This window comes from Rhinichthys klamathensis, unplaced genomic scaffold (assembly GCF_029890125.1).
Source record: "Rhinichthys klamathensis goyatoka isolate OS25496 unplaced genomic scaffold, OSU_Roscu_1.1 h1tg000133l_1, whole genome shotgun sequence".
Classification (NCBI taxonomy): domain Eukaryota; kingdom Metazoa; phylum Chordata; class Actinopteri; order Cypriniformes; family Leuciscidae; genus Rhinichthys; species Rhinichthys klamathensis.
The window spans coordinates 2,507,415-2,529,678 of NW_026606668.1; the positions used below are offsets into that span (position 1 = coordinate 2,507,415).

General features: G+C 36.8%; 1 protein-coding gene across 5 annotated transcripts in view; it reads right to left on the minus strand.

The window, feature by feature from the left end:
• The window catches only part of tbc1d1 (TBC1 (tre-2/USP6, BUB2, cdc16) domain family, member 1), a 65,415-nt gene that overhangs the window by 13,314 nt on the left and 29,837 nt on the right, over nt 1-22,264 (minus strand). For 3 of the 5 annotated variants that reach the window (XM_056256824.1, XM_056256827.1, XM_056256828.1), the window contains 10 exons: nt 21,352-21,443; nt 20,628-20,738; nt 20,353-20,463; nt 20,060-20,146; nt 16,405-16,685; nt 14,568-14,666; nt 13,100-13,219; nt 12,735-12,871; nt 2,919-3,095; nt 24-185 (listed from right to left, as the gene is read on the minus strand). In XM_056256824.1, coding sequence (XP_056112799.1) covers nt 24-185; nt 2,919-3,095; nt 12,735-12,871; nt 13,100-13,219; nt 14,568-14,666; nt 16,405-16,685; nt 20,060-20,146; nt 20,353-20,463; nt 20,628-20,738; nt 21,352-21,443 — 1,377 coding nt within the window. The remainder of the gene's footprint in view (nt 1-23; nt 186-2,918; nt 3,096-12,734; nt 12,872-13,099; nt 13,220-14,567; nt 14,667-16,404; nt 16,686-20,059; nt 20,147-20,352; nt 20,464-20,627; nt 20,739-21,351; nt 21,444-22,264) is intronic. The other 2 variants (XM_056256825.1, XM_056256826.1) reach the window with 2 other exon arrangements.

The following is a 22,264-nucleotide window of genomic DNA, read 5'->3' on the forward strand; positions in this document are numbered from 1 at the left end:
GTGTGTGTGTGTATTTTAGTCACCTTGTCCCACAGCTGTGTGGATGTCCTCTGTGTCGAATCTGACCTTTGACCTCCCAGTGGTGCTGAGCATTCTCTCCCAGACCAGAGTGACGTCTTTCAGACATGGAGTGATCTCTTCATAGTCCAGCTTCAGTCGTCTGCATTGCAGATCACTCTCTGATGCTGTACACACATCGAATGAAAGGTTAAGAAACTGAAAATGTGCAGAATAAATATGGTGGAGCTAAAGAAATAGCACATTAACAACAGCATGATACCACTGAGCAATTAATTAATTACTATTTGCTATTAATTCATTTAATTAATATTTGCATGAATTTTTCAGTAACATTTATCTGCTCTGATGTGATAAATTAACTCTTAAGCTTAAGAGTCACATAGCCCAAAACCAGCATGAAAATAAATTAAAATCTATAAACTATAGTATTTGTTGCTATTATTAAATAAATTTTTATGAGATACATTACATTTGTATTGCCATAATCAAGCTGTTTATTTCTCCATCAAAAATTACTATAATTAAAAGTTGGTTTTACATATTAGTTACCGAACACAAACATATATACTACTGTTTAAAAGTTTGGGGTGTGTAAGATTTTATTATGTTTTTGAAGTCTCTTATGCTCAGTATTTTTGTGCTTAATAGTTTTTGTTTAAACTGATACTTGAAAAGAATTAGAAATCTTTTGCAACATTATAAATGTTTTTACTATCACTTTTGATTGAATGAATGCTTGATGAAAAAAGCAACGAGTAATCTTACTAACTCCATACTTTTGAACATTAACGTCCATATTAAAAGTTTGAACTAGTCGTATAACCCATTGTTATGAAATCCTGCTCCTAGTGCTACACAGAATTGGGAAAAAGTATATTGTGTGAAGTCCATATTTGTTTTCGTTGACATTTATTCATTTACCAGACGCTTTTATCCAAAGCGACTTACAAAATAAGGAATACAACAAGCAATTCATCATATAGAGCCAATAAACACAAGAAGTGCAGGTAATGCAAAGTTTCAGGCATCGTTTAGAATAGTACAAGCTAGAACAGGGAGAGATTAAAGATTAAAGCACAGCGGGATGCAGTCAAGTGCTGGCGGAAGAGATGAGTTTCCAGCTGCTTCTTGAATACTGTCAGGGATTCTGCGTTCAGGGTAGCGTTGCAAAGATCATTCCACAAGCAAGGAACATTAAACGAAAACATCCTGGAAAGTGATCTTGTGCCTCTCAGTGAAGGTACCACGAGGCGTCGTCGCTCGCTTTCTGACCTCAGGCTTCTGGAGGGGATGTAGACTCATAAGAGCGAGTGGAGGTAGGAGGGTGCATCGAAGACCAGTCGTGCTGCTGCGTTCAGGATCAATTGTAGAGGTTTGGTTGCACATGATGTAAGTCCAACCAGAAGAACATAGCAATAGTCCAGCCTAGAAATGACAAGGGCCTGGACGAGAATTTGTGGAGCATGCTCTACGTTAGGAAGGGCCTGATCTTCCTGATGTTGTGCAGTGCAAACCTGCATGATCGTGCTCTCCTTGCAATGTGGTCTTTCATTTATATCTGCTTTATTGTCATTTGCTGTTATGTTATTAAAATCGAGCTGTAGTAAGCCGAGTAAGTGTAATCGCTCTTATTGCACCAGTGAGAATTCTCATTCAGACACACACACAAACACAGGAAGAGATATAACAGCAAGAAGGGAAATTTCAGGAACCGGAGAATAATACCCTTCCCTCCCCACCCATCCTTACCCATGGGAAAAAAAGAAACCATAAAAAAAAGAAAGACACAAACAGAAATAGAAGTCTCCAAAGTGTCAAACATCAAATGTCTTGTGATTGAGAAGAAACGTGGTAATAAAAACAGGCTAGAAGTAGGGCAGACAGTCTTCCCAGTGCACTCCTCCTGACCCACTTTTATATGCACACACCCTATTCAATGGGTCTGGCTGCTTTCTTTTCAAGCTTCTGTTCTTTCTTTTTCAGGTCATGAGAATCATGACTGAGCATGGCAGGGCAGGACGTGACAATCTGCCAATCATGAGCACGCCCAAATCAGAACGCATCTGTGCCAGAAAACTTCTTTACCTTTCATGATCATCTCATAACCTGCAGCAGGGACTTCCAGGTATGGCAGCGCATGGGTGCGCCGAGTTGTGCAGAAGTGTGTGTGTGCGCTACTGTTTATGGGAGATGCTTTTGTGTATGCCGGCTGAATGTAAACCAGACAAATCATCCATCTAACGAATTCCAAAGGACCACAGAAGGGAAATAATTTTTAATGCTGAAAACATTAATTGAATAAATCTTAAGGGCAAGAACAAACTAAGCTTTATTGCCACGTAATACCTAGTAATCTAGATGTTGCGATTTCACAAAAGCATGTTATATATATATATATATATATATATATTGTACAGGCAGAATAATATTAACATTAAGAAAAAGTAATAATAATAAACTTAAACTAACATAAAGACCATAATGCAATGGTGAACAAACTAGAGTTAATTGGAAAACAAGTGGGATTATTGTTTTGACCAACAAAAAAAAAATGGTAACGCATCCTTTTACAGTCCTGTTACCCATGTACTTACTATTATAATAATTACAATTACTGGGTAATAACTAGGTACTAACCCTGAACCTACCCCTAACCCATGTACTTACCTTATATTAGCCAGTACTTTCTAGGTAAGTACACTGTAAGTACACGCAAGTACTGTACTGTAAAAGGAAGCGTTACCAAAAAAAATAAATACAAAATTAGTCTCATAATTGATTTCATTTTTGTTAATTGAGTCTGCAAAGGCATCCTAATGTTAGTTGGATTACTTGGCCATTTGCATGCTGAATGAAAGTGTTCACAATGAGTCACTGCATATGTGTTTGTGTTTTACCTTGTAGTTTCTGATTCTCTTTCTCCATCCGCAGGAGGAGGATCTGTTGAAGAATGGCTTTTCTCCATAACTCTCTTAGCTCTGCCCCACTCGTCTTTCTCCTCTCCTCTGGCACCGCCCCCAGGGTGCTGTCCCCACCCCCCAATGCCATTCTGCTGCCAACCTCTAAAGCGGATTCTGAAAAATAAAGAAAAACGTAACAGTTTGTCATAAGACAAAAATCAACCTGCATGAACTACCAACGTTTGCCTAGATAAATTACTAGCTACCAACATCATCTACATAACATCTACATAAACTACCAATATCATCATGTCTACGTTTGTCATTATATCATCATTTTAGCAGTCAATACCAAAAACAATGAAGATTCTGCATTCTGGTATGTAGTCGGTAAAAGACTGTAAAATGCTTCAGTAAAAAGCTCTGTCTATACGAGTATTGGCCATATTGTAGGATCTATTACCAGTATGTTTTGTTACTATGCATGTCTCCAAGTAAATTGTGTTGCAAGGAACTACATAAACTAATAAAATAAAGACAGGCAGAAATTACAAATAAGACAAATAATATGAGAAAAGTTTTCACCAAGTTTTCAAGTAAACACTCAAAACATAAGTAATAAAAGGTAAAAAAAAAAATACTACTTACATTTAAATATCGGTAAAAAAAAATGTACAGCTGTTAACTATCATTTAAGACAAACATGATTGTGTTTACTTGAATGTCTCGCCAAGACAAGCAATTTCACCAAGAGTAGTTACCAATTCTAAAAAAAAACATCTCTCTAAATCAACAAAACCTAAATCAACAACACCTATATCAATTACCAACATCACCATCACTTATTATCACCTATATAAAATCTAAAATCATAAAATCATTCATGTATTTTCAAAATTACTCAGATAGGCTAATAAGCCTACACAAAATACATGTTTAAATTCATGTCTATAACTACTAAAACCATCCACAGTTAACAGTCACAGTAAGCAGCTCAAAAGGTGATACTAAAAGAACCTGAAATGAGTTTGTAATTTCACCACATTTTAATAAACGACTGGTGTATTGATAACAGGTCCTCCACAAGATTTTGTAGTTTACCCTCATGTTTGTAAAAATAAACACTTAACAAAAGAGCAAACCACAAAACGCACACAGAAAGACAAACACACATCACACTCATATACACGTGTCCATGAGTACAGGCAGAGGTGTTAAAAATAAAACGAACGCCACCCAAACTATAGGGTGGATCCGAGACGTCAAAATACCTCTTTTGTTTACAAAGTGAGAAAATGTGCAAAACTAAAATGTACTGTTATTCATGGAATAAACATAATGTGCGATCACCTTATAAAGAGGTGCAAATTACAGGGGGAAGAAAAATCAAATCAGTGTTGAAATAAAACGACATTCAGCAACACACTGTACAACACATGTTTCTTTTATCTCCCTCCTGTAATATATGCAACTAGATCTTGTCTAAACCTGCTGTAGTTTAGCTGTCTTCCCACCCAGTTTAAAAAAAAAAAGATAAAAATGTCAAATATTGACTGGATTTAAATGTACAGTTCAGACAGCACCAGCAATAAGGCTCATTTGCATAAATACAAATGTTGCAGAAAGGTCTATGACAACAGAAGCTTTTTCAGTGAGAATTGGTGAGTGTGAACAGCCTTTAAGGCTCATAAGATTACAGGATTTTCAAACCCGTGTTCGATTTTCAAAATGTAAGGGAGTTTTTTCCCCTACTTTTCTTTATTCCAGTGGTCACAAAACACTTCAGATTCACTGAATTATTGTGACATTTCGAAATGCCAAATATTTATGGCTGTATATATTAGCAACAGACAGTAAATGTAACTGTAATTGTCATGTGTACTCATCCTTATTCATTGCAAAATTGGACAGGAAACCTACCATAATGTTAGAAACTAGAAATCTTAACTGTTCGCCAAACAACAACTGAGTGAGGAGAAAGTTTACAGTTTTAGCTAAGTGGATCAAAGAAAAAAAGTCTTGCAAAGAGAACTATGTTCTTTTTTTGTCATTAAAAAGTTCACACGTAAAGAAATAAATAGAACAAAGTAAAAAAAACGTTATACTTTAAAAATATGTTACACTGATATGATTGTAGACTCCAGTCAAACAGTATCAGTAGAATAAAAGCAGTTTTATTTCACATGGAGCAGGTCGCTGCATGGGGGCTGCCATCTTGAGATCACAAGCCAAATACCAAAATACTGCTTAATCTTTTTTGCATACATTCACTTAGAATAATTAACTGTGAATAGAGCATTTCTAAAACTAATTTAACTAAAGGTGAAATATGTAAGTTTTTTATGTTAAAATACATTCTCTTAAAGGTCCCCTGACATGGGGTTATTTTATTATTTTATAATGTTTCCTAGGTTGCCCTTATAATGTTAGTATGTTTTTTAGATCAAAAATAGTCATAATTTAGAAATAAAAGGCAATTTTCCTAGCCTGATTTTAGCCTCTGATTTGAACGCTCTGTTTGAAGGGGCGTGTCTGCTGTGGGATTCAGTGGAACCGCCCACTGCTGTGATTGGCTGACATGCTTGCATATGAAATAGCTATGTATTACATGCGAAACTTTCTCAAATACTTTTACTACAGCTATTATACGTTTTTACTATTACAGCTATTGAGATTAGTTTTTAAAGTATTTAGATCTATTCCCATCACATAAAATGTTGCCGTGATGAGCATTGAGCAAGCAGATGACAGTCTGTTGATCGCGAGCATGAAGATCTTATCTTTGCAACGCAGTTTCTGCACTCTCTAATGCTTTCCCCAATGCAAACACGATGTAAATACCTAATACAGTAAGAGCTTCGTTGTGCAGTGTAACGTGCGTCATTGATTTCATAACGAGTTGTCCAGATAAACTCGCGCTGTGTGGAAAGATTGTTCTTTGATCGCTTTCTGTATTATTTGTTCAGAATTTAAATAATATTATTTTCATCCTACTAAAAGAAACGATGTGAAGTTGATATTTTAGTCACTGGCTTGACTTACTGATGCATAAACAGAATTGAACGATTTTGAGAGAAAGATTAACTTACCTGTCTGAACTTGAACAATTAGGCTACACATCAGAAATTGTTGCTTGGTAGCTCGATCGATTTATTTTCAGACGTTCATCAAGTTGAGGAAACAATCGTCGGTGAAATGTTTGGACCATACAAAACTTTGGGAAGTTGTGTCGGCGTATTTCCAGAGAAAATAAAATTAACCCATTGTTTCTTCAGAGGCTCGGATGAAGTAACTAAAAAATACTTTTGTGTTCATTTGTACATCCAAACATTGATCAACTGCCATGCTTCGCTCGTTTGCAAGCCATGATATCTCTCGAAGAAAAACTCAAATCTCAAAGCTATTTCTCTAGGAAAAACTCAAATGCGCCGGCGCATTCGTACTTCCTGTTCCTAGCTCGTTTTCTCATGGGCAAGCCAAATTCTCCGGGCGGGCAAAGCAGAGAAAGGGGAGGTAACCTTTCCTCGGTATGACGTCATAACGAGGAGATTCAAGATCAGCGCGTCTGAGCTGCAGAGAAGAGAAAAATAGCCAAAGCTCGGTTTACACCGATTGAAAATTCTAGACACGAGGGGACCAAATACAGGCTAGGGGAACTAATATTAATGTTAAAAAACCTCAGAAAGTGAAAATTTCATGTCAGGGGACCTTTAAAGGGGTCATGACAAGGTTTTTTTTTTTTTTTTTTTTGATTATGGATTTATTATGGATTCTTTGCGAACTCTCCATTACACTGTGCCTCGTTTACAAAACAATTTGCGGTCAAATTCGCTGAATAAACATAATCCTCCGATGCGATTTAGGCCGACATTAAAAATCAACTATCCACTTGTTCCTGAAAAAACCATCCAACTGCCAGCCTGCATGGAGAGGGGGTTGAGACTCCAGAGACACCAGCAGCTTCAAATACCTGTTTGCTGCTCAAGAGTGGTTTATTATAGCTTCCCTTCTAATACAATAAAAAAAACTTTCCTTAATAAGCCTTTTCCTGACAGAGTTCTTCTGTGTTTTAAATCACTCACAAATCTTTTGATAATTTGATAATCTCTATTCAGTTTTCACAAAATATTAGTAGTTTTCTCATATTGCATGAGAACCGCAAATTGCTTAATAATGTGGAACAACCTCTTTACAGTAAATAGGTTTTCCATTTACCTAAAAAGACCAGGCAAACTACTTAACAAACCTGTCTGAGATTGATACCAGTTATCTAAAAGATATGAGTAATCAAACGAAAAAACACTTTGTTTGAACATTTTTAAATCTGAATGTTTTTGTACGGATATGGCACTTGCATAATAATTTGGAACACTGTATAAAATTATAGTAAAATTGGCGGATGGACAAAGAACTTAATTCCCACCCAATCCTTGAAATTCCTGCATACACAAAGTAATATACTGTATACAAGTCAAGTACGCTATGAACAAACTTCTCAAGACACTGAGAGAACTGAAGTGCCTCCATACACACACAATCACATTTGGTCTTGGTCAGTCAATGTCTCTACATCGCATAATTCATAGCTTTTAGCAGAAGGTCCATAAAACTTCTGTCAAAACAGCAATTTCTTATGTGCAGAATCATACGCACACACATCTGACCCAGTTCCAGTGGGGTGGAGTAGCACATGTGTTTGAGTGTATGTGTGGAGATTTCTACAGCGGACACTGACGCACTCGGACATTTGGGCGCCGGTCACTCCTTCTGCAAACACACACGCGTGCACACACGCACACTGGCCACACCCTCTGCAAATAAGTGGTGTTTCTGCCCAGACCAACGCCTTGCGAGTGTGCAAACACACATGTAAGTGGGTCAATAAGGCCGGTGCTTTCCTGTAGATGTCTGTCAACATGACCTCCTGCAAAACACCACACCCAACTCACACACACACACGTCACACACATATATTACCTCATTAACACGAACATTACTATTTCAGCACAGAGACACACTTGTCAAGACACACCCAAATACACAAGAGAAACACACACACATACAACAACAGCCCTCTTGGCACGCATTTTACTTTAAGGAAGTGTACTCATATTACTGCACTTACATCAACACACACTTTTCTGTAAATGACAGTATTCAAAATTCGTCCAGTTCCCCAGAATCAGATACTGAAAACCTTTTTATTGAGCACACAAACACAGTCGACATAACTATGGATTATGTCGATGTATGTCCGATGTAGACGTGTAAGAGGGGTGTGGACCCCAGATTGGGAACCACTGCCATTTTGGGCCCACCAAACTGGGACCACAATAATGAATCCATTGTTCCAAGTTTGAATATGCAGGAGTGCAAATGAGATTTCACAGATTTGGTGAAGGAGAAGGACATTGTTGGATCTTGTCAGCATCCAAAGCACCCTCACTCACTTATATTGTATGGAAAAAAGCAGCTTGAAGTGTCATGAGGACCTTTTTAAAGGGATAGTTCGTCCAAAAATGAAAATAATGTATTTCATTCATACATACAGTACACCCAATAAATAGAGAACATCAAATATGGTAAACGGCAGCTCAAATGTGTGTTACAACAGCAAGAACCAATTAGGCTTTTCTGGCACATTACGTAAGCTCGGTTGAGCTTGTTTACCATATTTGATGTTGAGTTGACCAATGCAAATATGTGAATAAAAGCTTTTAAACCTTTAATGTAAACATAACAACCTATGCAATGCCCCTAAACCTAAAGTGACAACTTTCAGAGATAAAAAAAAAAAAAAAGATAAAAAAAAAAGGTTGAAATAACCTAACTGCATAAAGCCGGATTCACACTGTATGATTTTGGCCATGATTTGTCCCTCTAAGAAAACTTTTGTGAATTCTAAAAGATTCCTCGGATCCTAGGCAAAAATCTAAAGTCTTTGATCGTTAGTTTGACATGTTCACCAACAGCCGATTAATGAACATTGCGATCAAATTTTATTCTGAAAGTGTCCGAAGATTTGACGCAGTCCTGCAGCGTGGCTTCTCCTATGACAACGTTAAATAAAAAACCAATAGGAGTGAGAAGCCATGATCAAAATTAATGCTAGTCTTCTAGCCACCATTTCTAAACCACATGTAAATGTAGCCCACATAACTGAACGGGTCACGGATTGAAAAGTCTTCTTGCGTGTTTAACGGCCTTGCCTTTGCCTTGACTGCCGTACAGCCTGACATTAATGACAACCGAGATCGCACAGTGTGACATGGCTTACAGCGGGGATCATTTCCGTACAGTCTGACAAGCAACGGTCATAAAGGACTATTATAAATCGAACAGTGTGTACCCAGCTTCAATGTTCACACCGTTTTATAAATAGTTATGTGTCTGTGTTCAGATTCAGAATTAATAAATCATCAAGCTCATGTGAAATGGTACACACCAGCCTTTATCTGAAGTGACACTGATTAACTCCAAATAAATCTCAGCTGTTCTTGTAAGATTTTTCTGACATGTTCTTGGTTGCATGATACAACAAGTGCCATGGGCCACAAAGAGCTTATAAAGCATATCATTGTTGAATGGCTACAAGAAAAAATTCTAAGGCATTAGATTGTATGGCACAACAGTGACATTATCAAAAATAGGCCATCCAGGGAGGCAAGACACAAGCCTTGTCTGACAAAAAAAAAAAAAAAAAAAAAAAAAAAAAAAAAAAACATCCAAGCCCGGCTAAACTTTTCAAAAACATATCCAGTCTCCCCAAACCATATGGAAAAATGTGTTATGGTCTGATGAGACCAAGATTGAACTTTTTGGACACATTTGAAAGGTATGTTTGCCGTCAAAATACGGCTCCATGGTGAAGCATAGTGGTAGTAGCCTCATTTTTTGGGGCTGCTCTTCTTCAGCTGGAAATGAGGCTTTAGTGAAGGTGAAGGGAATCACTTTCACATCTAAATCATCAAAAGAATGGCTTCGGCAAAGCAAGAATAATGTTTTGGAATGGCCCAGCCAGAGCCCAGACCTGAATCCTGTAGAAAATCAGTGGGGGGACCTGAACCGGGCCGTGCACAAGAAATGCTCTCGCAATTTAACAGATATGGAACTTTTTTTTGCAAAGAAGATTAGGAAAATATTCCCAACTCAAGATGTGCCAAGCTGATAGGCTCCTATCCAAACAAACTGAGTGCTGTAAAATCAAAGGGGGCCTCAATGAAGTAGTAGTTCAGGTGTGTGCATCCTTAGGCCGGATTCACATATAGCGCCTAAAAACGCGTAGAAAGCGCTGGGCGCGCCGCATTCTCCTTTTTCCAAAGCGCTAGGGCGGTTGCGCTCCGCTTGGTTCTTGTCACGTGACCTACTGTGCGCTTATGGTGCGCTTGCGGCATTCTGAAAAGTTGAGATGTTTTTATCTCGATGCGGCGCGGACGCGCTTGTAAAAAACGAGCGCGTCGCACCGCGACCGCGTCGGTTCCATCATGAGAGCGCATACTGCGCGCCTACATTTGAAATAACGAACTTGAGTGCGCAAAAGACGCGAAATGTGAGCAGGGCCTTATGCAGTTATTTATTGCAAGGTTTTTTTTTTTTAAATGTGTCACTTTGAAATGGTATTGCATAGATTATAATTTTTACAATAAACATGCAAATATTCTGATATGATTTATCATATCTGATATTATTTAACTTGTAATAATTAATTTGAGCTCATTGTTTCTGCCTAGAATTTATACATGAAGTTAGCTAACTGCATGATTTGTATATGTACATTTCTGAAATGCATTACTTGGTCACAGTCACCTCTGATAACAGACCACTCTAAATTATAATGTAGACACATGCATTTTCTGTAAAGCTGCTTTGAAACAGTATGTATTGTGAAAAGCGCAATACAAATTTTTTTTACATCACAAAAACCAGCTGTTTTCACAGGGGTGTGTAGATTTTTTTATATCCACTTTACTTGTTAATTACATACACTTTTAAAAGATGGACAAAAATTATGAGAGAATATCAAAAATAGCTTTATTTTTGTTACGAATAATTTTTGTTCCGAAGATGAACAAAAGTCTAATGATGACAAGAGTAAATGACAGAATTTTTATACTTGGATAAGCTATTTCTTAAAGGGTGTTTTCACACCTATAGATCGTTTGTTTTTTTCCGAAACAGAGACTTAATTTGTTACGTTTCACTTTCACAAGGCAACCTTTCAAAACTTACCAAAATGTGTTCACGAAAGTTACATGCAAGTACACCTGTCCTCTTATTGGTTTCCTCTGCGTCATCCATCAAGATGATTGACAAGTTTGCTCTACAAACTTATTGTGGCTTTATTTGTAACTGTCGAGACACACGCAAACACTATACGAATGTAGTCATCATTCCCGCTGTTAAATTATATACTACATTTGTATTAATACTGCAGCAAATTCAAACGCGCTCTCTCTAGATCTCCCAGCGCTGTCTAGAGGTTAACTGTGTCAAGAAGACACAGGCAAACACTACACTGTATATTTATATATATTTTATGTGTTAATTTTGTAGTGGTGTGTTTGTTGTTTTGAATAAGGTGATTATTGTTGTTGTTTTGTTTAGTTAAAAGTTTTGTCTTCTGTTATCTAATTTTTGTGTATTAGGACCTCCTTGAAAACGAGATGATGCATCTCAAGGGGTTTATCCTGAAGAATAAATTTGTTTCTACTACTACACGAATGTTATAATGCAGCTAGAGCAGGACTCACGGCTTCATCGGGACAGCATTCTCACACGGAGAAGGGCAATTAAACAACATTTTAAGCTGAAGAGGTGCTTTTTTGGTTTTCAACTGTGGTAACTAATGTGCTCACTCACAGAATCAGACACTACTGCTATTTATATATCACATTTCCCGTTATGAGTTATAATACTATTTGGTTCATTGGTCCGTTGGGTTGGATTGCTTTCACACCTCAAGCAAACCGTCCCAGTGTTCATTTGCAATCCTCGTTCAGGCGGTTTTTGGAGCGATTGTTTTGTTGCGGATCCGAGCATGATTGCCTTGTTCACATGTCTAAACGAACCAAACCAAGGGAGAAAACGCACCAGTTTCCGAAATAAACGCTCTGGTGTGAAAGCACCCAAAAAAAATCCCAATTAAGTTCTACATTGATTGATGGCCATTCAAACAGATGGGTCATTTTGCACAGAAATAACACACTTGGCCTTTTTTAGCAAAAGCACTGGGTTGTAACAACTGTTAAACCTGTGCTTTACATCACCATAACTTCCAGGCATTTAATGTTTTGGGCCTAAAGTGTTCAGCAACAGTGTTTATAATTAATGATCGTTTCTCTAATTCACACTCACACACACCTGAGGGGTGTTTTGACATCTGTATCAACATTTACTGTGAAGTACTGCCAAGTGTAACGAGCTACCAATTTCAAAATAGCAGACTTGATGTGCTGTTTTGGCAGTTCAAGAAAGAAAGACAAAACAGGTCAAGAAAAGAAGAAAAGCGAGACATTGACAGAGTCATGTCTGAGTGTGTGTGTGGGGGGGGGGATGAAGAGAGTCATAAACCAATGTAATTCTGTTTCTCTGCCAAAAGATACATCAAGTCCAAATAGGCTGTTAGCTGTCAAACTCAACCAATGAGTTCTTTACCGAGTCATTAAGAGCAAGAGCGCCACCTGGAGGACACCAACAGTAACTGCAGCATGTAGAGGCACTTAATGCACTGTACACTGTCACTGTGTAGTTGATATAGGTGATGTTTTATATTGATGTAACCTACATGGTGTCCATAAGTAGGGCAAATATTACCTTTGGTGTCTGAGCCCTTCTGTGGTGTGGCGACTCTTAAGAAAATCTGTTGTCTCCAGGAGTGTCTCCGGCTACGTAATGGACTGTCATCCCCAACGACACACACCGCACCAGGACTGGACAGGGCTGCCACGTCACTACACACACACACAGAAATAAATAAGCATAGGCACCCATTCACAAATAAACACAAACACTGACAGACAGCAGTAAAAGGGAGTCACAGACTTCTGTCAGAGTAGACAACATATTTAATTTGATACGAAAGCCCATTTCACAAGACCAAACAAAATTTCAAATCTGTTTAAAAGCAATCCTAGACCAAAGATGGATGGATTGGCAGAATGTGAAAAAGAACAGAATACCTCTTCCTCTGAGAGTCACAGGTATCATCACTCTCCACTACAGGGGCCAGAAATTTGAGGAAATTTGGAACAGAGGAGGAGGAGTGTAATCTCGCTCTAAAGCCACTCAGCCCTGATGGACTGAGAGATAGAGCGTGAGAAAGAGAGAGACAGAGGCCACAGAGTAAAGGAGTGAGACACAGAGAGTCACTGAAACCAGAACAAAAGCAAACTCTAGCTTGCACTTGTTGGAGCAGAATTGAGAACACACTGGGGTGATTTCACATGATGTGTGCTTAATGAGTGGGCAAAACCCTGTGGTTTATTCATATAATAATTAATTAATTATTATAATATAATACACTTCTGTAATAATGCTGAAAATTGTTGTTATTGTTAACTACAACTAAAAATTGTGTGCGATAATTGAAATAAAGTTGAAATAAAATAAAATATTAATATCATATGAGAAACTTAAAAATGAGAAATTCTGCCATGGCAACTAACTGAAATAAGTTTAAATAAATTAAAGCTAAAAAGAAAGCTAAAAAACAAATAGTTATAAAAAAGCACATTAAATTACTAAAAGATAAAGTGAAAAAAATACAAATAAAAGCAAAATACAAAAAAGCAATAAATACTATAAATAAGTATATAAATAATACTAAGATATGACTGTAATAATGATAATTATTTAATTATATAAATAATTGAATTAAAAATGATATTACCAGTACTGGGATTTGTTTTTATTCACCAGGAATTGACTGGATTGTGGAAAGTGGATGTTAAACACTATAATAATAATAAATTATGTAGGTAAAATTACTGATTTTTATTTTTAGTGTTTTATTTTTTTGTTTAGACAAAATAGAATCACATTTGGCCATTTATTGGTTATTGGCCATAACATGAAAATAATGAATGACTTATCGCTATCAGTCAGAATTTTTATATCGATGCAAGCCTAATCTTTTGGAGAAAGTTTATAAAGACAAACATAAACTGATCAAATATTGAAAGTGCAATAAAATAAATAAGGGGTCATTTTTTTTCATTATGTTGACTTTGAGACATTTAAATTGATGTCATTTTTTTGGGCAAACCTTGCTCTATGCACCAGAATTAGAAACAACAGCATTTTTTTTCCTGACGCAATTAATGCCCACAGAAAACTGACGGTATTTTATTTGTTTTATTTATTTATATTAATCGAGGCCGCAGTACTGATGTAGAAGAGAGGACTAACAGGCCACATCATGGTAGTCTCCTGCGTCCTCAACAACCCAGCACTCAGTATCAGCCTGTTAGTGCATTTCATTTTAAGTGAAATTCCCCATTGTGCTATCACACAAACTTTTACACAGAAAGCACAGAAAATTCAGAGAAAGACAGACAATAAAACAATTTTATGGGAAAAAAAAGTACCCTGACGCGTTTGTGAATGACAGTAGAACAAAGAGATGGCACAGACACACACACACCTCACCTCCGCTTGAGGGGCCGGGTGGAAAGATCATGAGCAAAAGTATGAGGCCTCAACGGCCGTTGACACACGGGAGAGGAAGAAGCCGGAGGGGAGGAAGGACTGATGAAAATACAGAAAGGAACGACAAGATAAAGGAGGGTGCAAAGGAATACAAAAGCAGAGAAACACAGAATGAAAAAAGTGGAGCACAGTGAACTGAATTCACATTACAGACTAAGAAATGTGATGATGTAAAAATAGGAAACTTCCACACACCCCCCTCCAAAAATACCACCCACAGTAATTGATTGACAAAAGTCTGCCACTGTGATAAACAAACAAACAGACTTTGAATTTAACAAATGTTGTACATACCTGTACATGTACAAAATTCAAATATTCAACTTTTAATTCTGTTTGAATTATGTCACAGATTGGATGTACAACTAGAAAACACAACTTAAATAAAGTTGGCTGGGATAAAGTCTATGCTTCATATGGAAAAATATCATAATATAGATCACACTTACGGTTTGCAATGTTTTTTTATTTATTTATTAGGCCCATTTACACTTGGTCATCATGCATTTTTACTGATCGAATAGCCATCCGTTTTGTTAAATCTCTTACATTTACACTTGACCACATAAATGTGTCTCCGCACAACAAACATAAATCCGATCTTCAATTCCAGCATTATATGCGAAATTCGACGATGCGAGTTCACGTCAACGAAAGCAACAGATATGGGCTGGGATTTATTTATCATCAGCTAATTTCAAGATCAAACACCGCAATACGAGAGAAAGCTGCATCAGCACTGGTAAGATCATTTAGTCTCACTACTGTTAATGAAGACGATTGTTTGTTGAGCTCCAGGACAACGCTGAACTTTCATTTTCATTTGCGGCAGTTTGTGCGTAGGCTTGCTGAAGAGATAGAGTAACACTTTTGTTTTGGATCCAATTCTCACTAGTAACTAGTTGCTTATTAGCATGCCTTTTACTAGGATATTGGCTGTTTATTAGTACTTATAAAGCACATATTAATGCCTTATTCTGAATGACCATATTCTAGTAATAATCAAGAAACTTTACTGCCGTACCATGAGAGCAGCAGGCGTAATGATATGACGCAGCGCCTGAAAATAGTTCCGTTGTGTTGAAGGAAGGTGGCCTATTTTCAGGCGCTGCGTCATATCATTACGCCTGCTGCACTCATGGTACGGCAGTAAAGTTTCTTGATCATTACGCAGGAATGAGAGTATAGTTCCAAGCCATATCAGCCTAGAAAATCGCAACTTTACATTTTCCGTCGGTCTTAGTGCACGATGTAAAGTTTTAAATAGGAAAAATATCAAAACTCTTTGGTCATTTTTTTTTGAGAAATGCTAATGGTCTTGTCCACTTCAATGATGTATGCAAAGCTATGCTAAAAGTGGTACCGCCAGAACCGGAGATCGGCTGAATGGATTCAAAAACGGTAAAAACTCAACAGTTTAACTCTGGGGGAGCTGTAAAATGAGCCTATTTCCAAAAAAAGTGGAGTATCCCTTTAAAAGTTAAAGCTTAAAAAAAAACACACAGTATCAGCTGATCAAGACTACATGAAGGCTTTGGCTGAAAAAAGGCTGTTTGGAAAACTGTACTATGTTGGTTATATAATTATCAGTTTTTAAATATGTTTTAATATTAATTTACTTTACTCATGATTATTGTATAGCATATCGAATATTGCATTTTTTAACAAGTTATCTCATAATCGCATTTTTCTTAAATATCATTCCACAGACACAAACTAAACATATGTACAATAAACAAAACAATCATCTAGCTCACACACACACACACTGTCTCACTTGCTCTGGTGTGGGGAGTCTGTGCTGACGGAGTAGTGTCGGACCAGTTTGGGCTTGGTGGCGGCAGTTGGTTGTAGAGGGGGGAGACTTGGCTCAGAGGACGACAGCATGGGAGAGTGACTAATCGTGCTTGCGCGTCTCCTGAAACCCTGAGGCGGGCTCTCAGGATCCTCCTGACCTCTCGCTGAGCCTTCTAGATGCTTCAGATCCCCTGTGGAATTGTGAGAGCGGAGTGGGCTGGAGGTTAGGAGAGAGCAGAGGGGCTCCTCCAGTGATGTTTCCTTAAAAAACAAAATAGAAAATGTCAACAACTCTGATGGAATAAATCATTCTTGAAACAAAAAAGCTTGTAAAGACGATTTTTAAAGGCAGTAAGTTCATGTAAGTGATTATAACTGTTAGAGGAAAAGACATCTTATATGACAGATAGTTCTAGCTCTAAAATCACCGAAATACAAAGTTGTAAAACAGTAAATAGCTAACAGTTACGCTAATAATTAACAATACTTATTGTGATTATTAGCACTTATAAATCATATTGCTGTTGATACCATTATATAAAAGCATTAAGTTCCTAGAGATTACCACAGATGAAGGGATAGTCCACCTAAAAATGAAAATTCTGTCATAATTTACTCACCCTCAAAACTGAATGCATTTTTTTTTTGTTCTGCTGGACACAAAAAAAGTTATTTTTGTCTATGCAATGGAGGTCAATGGGAAACAAAACTGTTAAGTTATCAACATACTTCAAATTACCTTCTCTTGTATTCCACAGAAGAACTTAAGTCATACAGGTATGGAACAACACGAGGGTGAGTAAATTATGACAGAATTTATGTTTTTGGGTTAACTATCCCTTAAAGTATGGACTAATAAGGTGCTGACCATAAAATAATCTGAATAAAAGACTAAAAGGTCATTTTATCCTACACATTTTGCACTACCATTCACAATAATTTTACTAATTATTAAGAAATTATTTCATTCAGAAAAGATTCATTAAATTTATCAAAAATGAAAGTAAAGCTATTTATTATGTTACAAAAGTTTTCTACTTCAAATAATGCTGTTCTTTTTAACTTTCTATTCAGCAAAGAATCCAGAATTTTTTTTAAAGTTACCACAAAAATATTAAGCACCACAACATTGACAATAAAAAAGGTTTCTTGAGCACCAAATCAGCATATTAGAATGATTTCTGAAGGATCATGTGACACTGAGCATGTTTACATGCTCACCAGTACGGTACGCTAATAACTCACAAAAATCTGCTTATTAAAAAATCCTTATTTAAAACCTGTAATCCGGGTTTACATGCAAACCAATAAGCCGACAACGCAAGTAAACCACTTTTACATGACTTTATAAATAAATCAGGAACTTTCCCGGCAGTGATGTCAAACCGTCATAATATGCATATCTGACCCTGAGTATTTCATTTGTTATGTCGGTTGTGATGTTAAATAAAGACATGTACGTTAACACTAGAAGTGCCAGAATTCCATAACTACTAGAAATGCCACAAGCGGTCATTTTGACCGTTAGATTGCAAACTCTATATCTTTAATGATAAATACCCAATTGAGAGATTAATGCATTTATTGTATTATGATATCTTTTAAAAACAAAATAACACCAAACTGTACATTTAAAAAAGTTTAATTATACATTTATAAATAATAATATCAGTAGCCCGTAATTATCGCATATTCACAACAGATAGCTATATTTCCATATCCATTCAACATAACTCAGAACAAGATAATAACAACTAAAAGTATCTTATTTAGATATTCTTTTGACAGTGAGAGTCACGGTTTATGAATTCGCTGTCTCCTTTCGCGTCTTGTGTGTGTGTGTGTGTGTGTGTGTGTGTGTGTGTGTGTGTGTGTGTGTGTGTGTGTGCGTGATCACTCATTATTGCAGCTGATAAGCACGCCCGCTCTGATCAACGCGCCAGCTGCAACTGATCAGCGATTCGACCCGTTTTAGTGTTACTGTTGTCGCCTAGGCTTTGTCTGTCAGACCGTTGTGGATTTTTCCTGCGTGTTTGTTCCCTGCCTGTATCCGTTTTCTGTCATCCCGTGTTCAGCACTCCTGGTTCTTCACGCAGCGTCCCTGTGCTGCCAAGGGCTTCATACCAGACATTTGTAGCCTACACCTTAACTCTACCATCAGACCAGCTCTCAATAAACATATCTGTCATTTTGCAATTGAATCTTCTGATTATTTCCTAACCATAGTTCCTAACAGACAACGGTCAACCGCGAGAAATGTAACAAGAATACCGCGAAATTCAGTGCGGTCATTATGGCCGTCTATGGCCGAAATAGGTAAATATGTACATTTGTTTTTTTGCTTTATGTGTAATTTATATTAAAAACATTTTAAATGAAAATACAGACACTTTTAGGAAAAGTCAGGTACCAGCAGGATTTTATTTATTTTTTCAACAAAGTTATTGCAGATATAAAATTCAAAATGGTCAAAATGACCGTCGTGGCCGTTCTAGTGTTAAAAACCGAAGAAGAGTATCACAACATGTCAGCGGCTCATATATTATCCTCTCATGCAGTTACAGATGCAGCATTTTGACTGAACCACTTCTTCACCTGCATGAGATGAGAGCACTTTTATAATTTTTTGGGTCAAGAAAAAATCTGAGTTTGAAATATATTTCTTTCTCCCTTACTGCAAAACGCTTGTTCTGTCTGGATGTGCTTAAATCCACAGTAAGGACGCGTTCATGTCCTGTCACATATCACACATGTGCACTTCAATAAGAAGACAGAAAGCAGGTTAATGTGTTTACATGCTGGGCGAAATCGGCAAAAATCTAGCTGTGACTATCGGTTTATAAAGGAAAACGGGTTAACATGTTTACATGATCACATGCATTGTTGGCTTTTTAAAGGTGCAGTATGTAAGAATGACAACTAGTGGTCGAAATAGGTACTGCAGTCGAATTCAAGATTTCGGAGATCGCCACCTGCTCCTCAGACTGGACGGCGCTCACACGGGTTTCCAGATTGTGCACATGCAACAGGAACGAGCGCAATGGACAATGGAAATTGGCAACGTGCAGTATCACAGACCAAAACAATAACAAACATTCCAGCCTGGAAACGCACATTTCAAAGTAAAATAACTGGCTGTAGAAGTGTTTTTCAGAGAAAAGAGTATGTGAAGCATGAGCATGTTTCCTCAATATATGCAAACATGGTATATTTATGCTTTAGTAGAGTGAAAAAGTTACATACAGCACCTTTAAGCATAATGGGTTTAGAACGTGCATGTAAACGCACTCACTAAAGACTGGAGTTATGATGCTGAAAATTCAGCTTTTTCATCACATTAATAAATAACATTTTAAAATATATTAAAATAGAAAAGTTATTTAAAATTGTAAAAATATTTCACAATGTTAATGTTTTACTGTAGTTTTTTCATAGATGCAAGTCATGAAACAAGGATTGCAAATTTGATCTATTTCTGCTCTTTTGCAAAGTAAAAAAGCAAATATTAGAATATTTTGCTTATTTTACATCCTCAACAAAATCATCCCAAATTGATTGTGAATATTCAAAATATTATCCAGTCCTAAATGACAATGTGACAGAAAATATATTGATGATGCGAGTGTTGTGCAGACCTGATATGTGCCGTTCAGTGTGGTGGAGCTGGAGGAGTTGCTCTCTCCTTCACTGTTCTCCCTCTGGGATTTGGACTTACTGCTGCCCTATTACATGGAGACATAAAATCTTCCATAAATTATATGTATATAGATAAACCATATCATAGTTAAGTTATTTTTGTTCATTTGGACCTATTGACCCTGCAGCACATATCGTGCTACACATACAAGGCCTGCATTCTTTGAATGTTAGATGCACAAAAAATGTAGAGAGGGCCAAAATGTTCCAAATACATAAAATGTTTACATACCTTCCAGATCCCCTCCAGTGATTCGGTGAGGGACCTTTTTGCTCTAGTCTTGAACTCCTCCAGACGCACACGACTGGAACTCGTGCTGCTTTCAGCATTCACAGCAACCTCCTGAGAAGTCAAACACATTCATGTATACACAGTATTGTATACGAACAGGCATCCACAACCAATACTCCAAGATCCCAGCTGTAATATTCAAGTTTGTAACAGACTAACATAATGGAAACATTCATATGTCCATAAGGATTTTAAATAATTAAATGGTGGTGTACCTTTTTTGTTTGTCTGTTGTGTGTGTGTGTCTTTTGTCTGTCCTCATACAGTCGTCTAAGACATGACACAACCAACTCATTCTCTTCCTGATCTGACTTAGGCCTGGCTTTCTGTTCAAACACACAAACAAAGGTTTTATTTCTCCAAACTTCCACAAGGTGGCATCAGCAATCTTACAAAACACACTCACGGTTAGTGGGAAATGTGACCAACAGAGAGCAGAAGGAATTTACTCAGCAAAATTACTCATTTATTACACTATTTATTACACAAAAGCACAAATTTCAACTAGTCTGAGCATTTTAAGGTTATCAAAACTTTTAAAGACATATAAAAGTTATGTGTAAACGGGGGCATATTTAAATCAATTATATTATAATCAATATTGTAAAGACAACTTTCTGTTTGTTGCACCCTTAAAGCTGATATTAAATTAAAAACAATTATCAAGTAAAAAAGAAAAACACTTGACGCTCTGAGGATATCGGTCCATTCATCAGGTTGATAAATGTTCAGTCGTTCAGGTTGACTATGGTTTCAGGATGTTAGACTAGTGGACAAACTGGTTTAATTTATACCAGTCACACCCTCTGAACAGAAAAGCACACATTCCTTGAATGCCACACTTAAAGGATTTGGCACACACTGGTAATCCAGGGAACTGGGGAGCTAAAGCGTATTTGTGTAATGTGTTATAGCGGTTTTAAAATTGAAATAACTCACCATGGTGCTCTCAAACACAGCTGCCTGCTCCTGATTATCCAGACCTGCCAAATGCTTCTGCAGTTCCAGCTTAGCTTTGGATGGATGTAGACCTGCACATAAATACAGTGTCATGCCAAGCACAAAGTATGCACTGTTGCAGCCCGCAGAACTCTGAAATGAAATCTGGGAACTAAAAATCTGTTGTAACCTCCTAATTCATGTTCTGAATAAACAATGCATCAATTCTGCCATCATTATGGTTAAGTTGGGGTGTTTATAATGAATAATTCACATAAACGTAAAAAAAATTCAGTCATAATTAATCCAAATTTAATTCCAAAACGGTATGATTTTCTTTCTTCAAATGGAGCACAAAAGGGAATACTGTATTTTAAAAAAATATCTGACTGCTTTTTCCATACAATGAAAGCATATAGTAGTGACCAAGTGCAAAAGAAACTCATAAGTAGTACTATAAAGATACTATATACAGATTTGTATGATTTTTTTTTAATTGAAAGAAATTCAGCAAGGACACAATCAATTGATCAAAAGTGACAGTAAAGACCTACACATTGTTGCAAAAAATAAATCTATTACAAATAAATGCTGTTCTTCTGAACTTTCTTCTATTCATAAAAGAAATCACCATTTCCACAAAATATTAAGCAGCACAACTGTTATGAAAACTGATAATAAGATAATTGAGCAGCAAATCAGCATATTAAAATGATTTCTTCAGGATCATGTGACACTGAAGACTGGAGTAATAATGCTGAAAATTCAGCTTTTCATCACAGGAACAAATTTAATTTAAAAATATATTCAATAGAAACCAGTTAATTTTAAGTCATAATTTAAAATATTACTGTTTTAACTGTATTTTTGATCACATTAATGCAGCCTTGGTGAGCATAAAAGACTTTTCAAA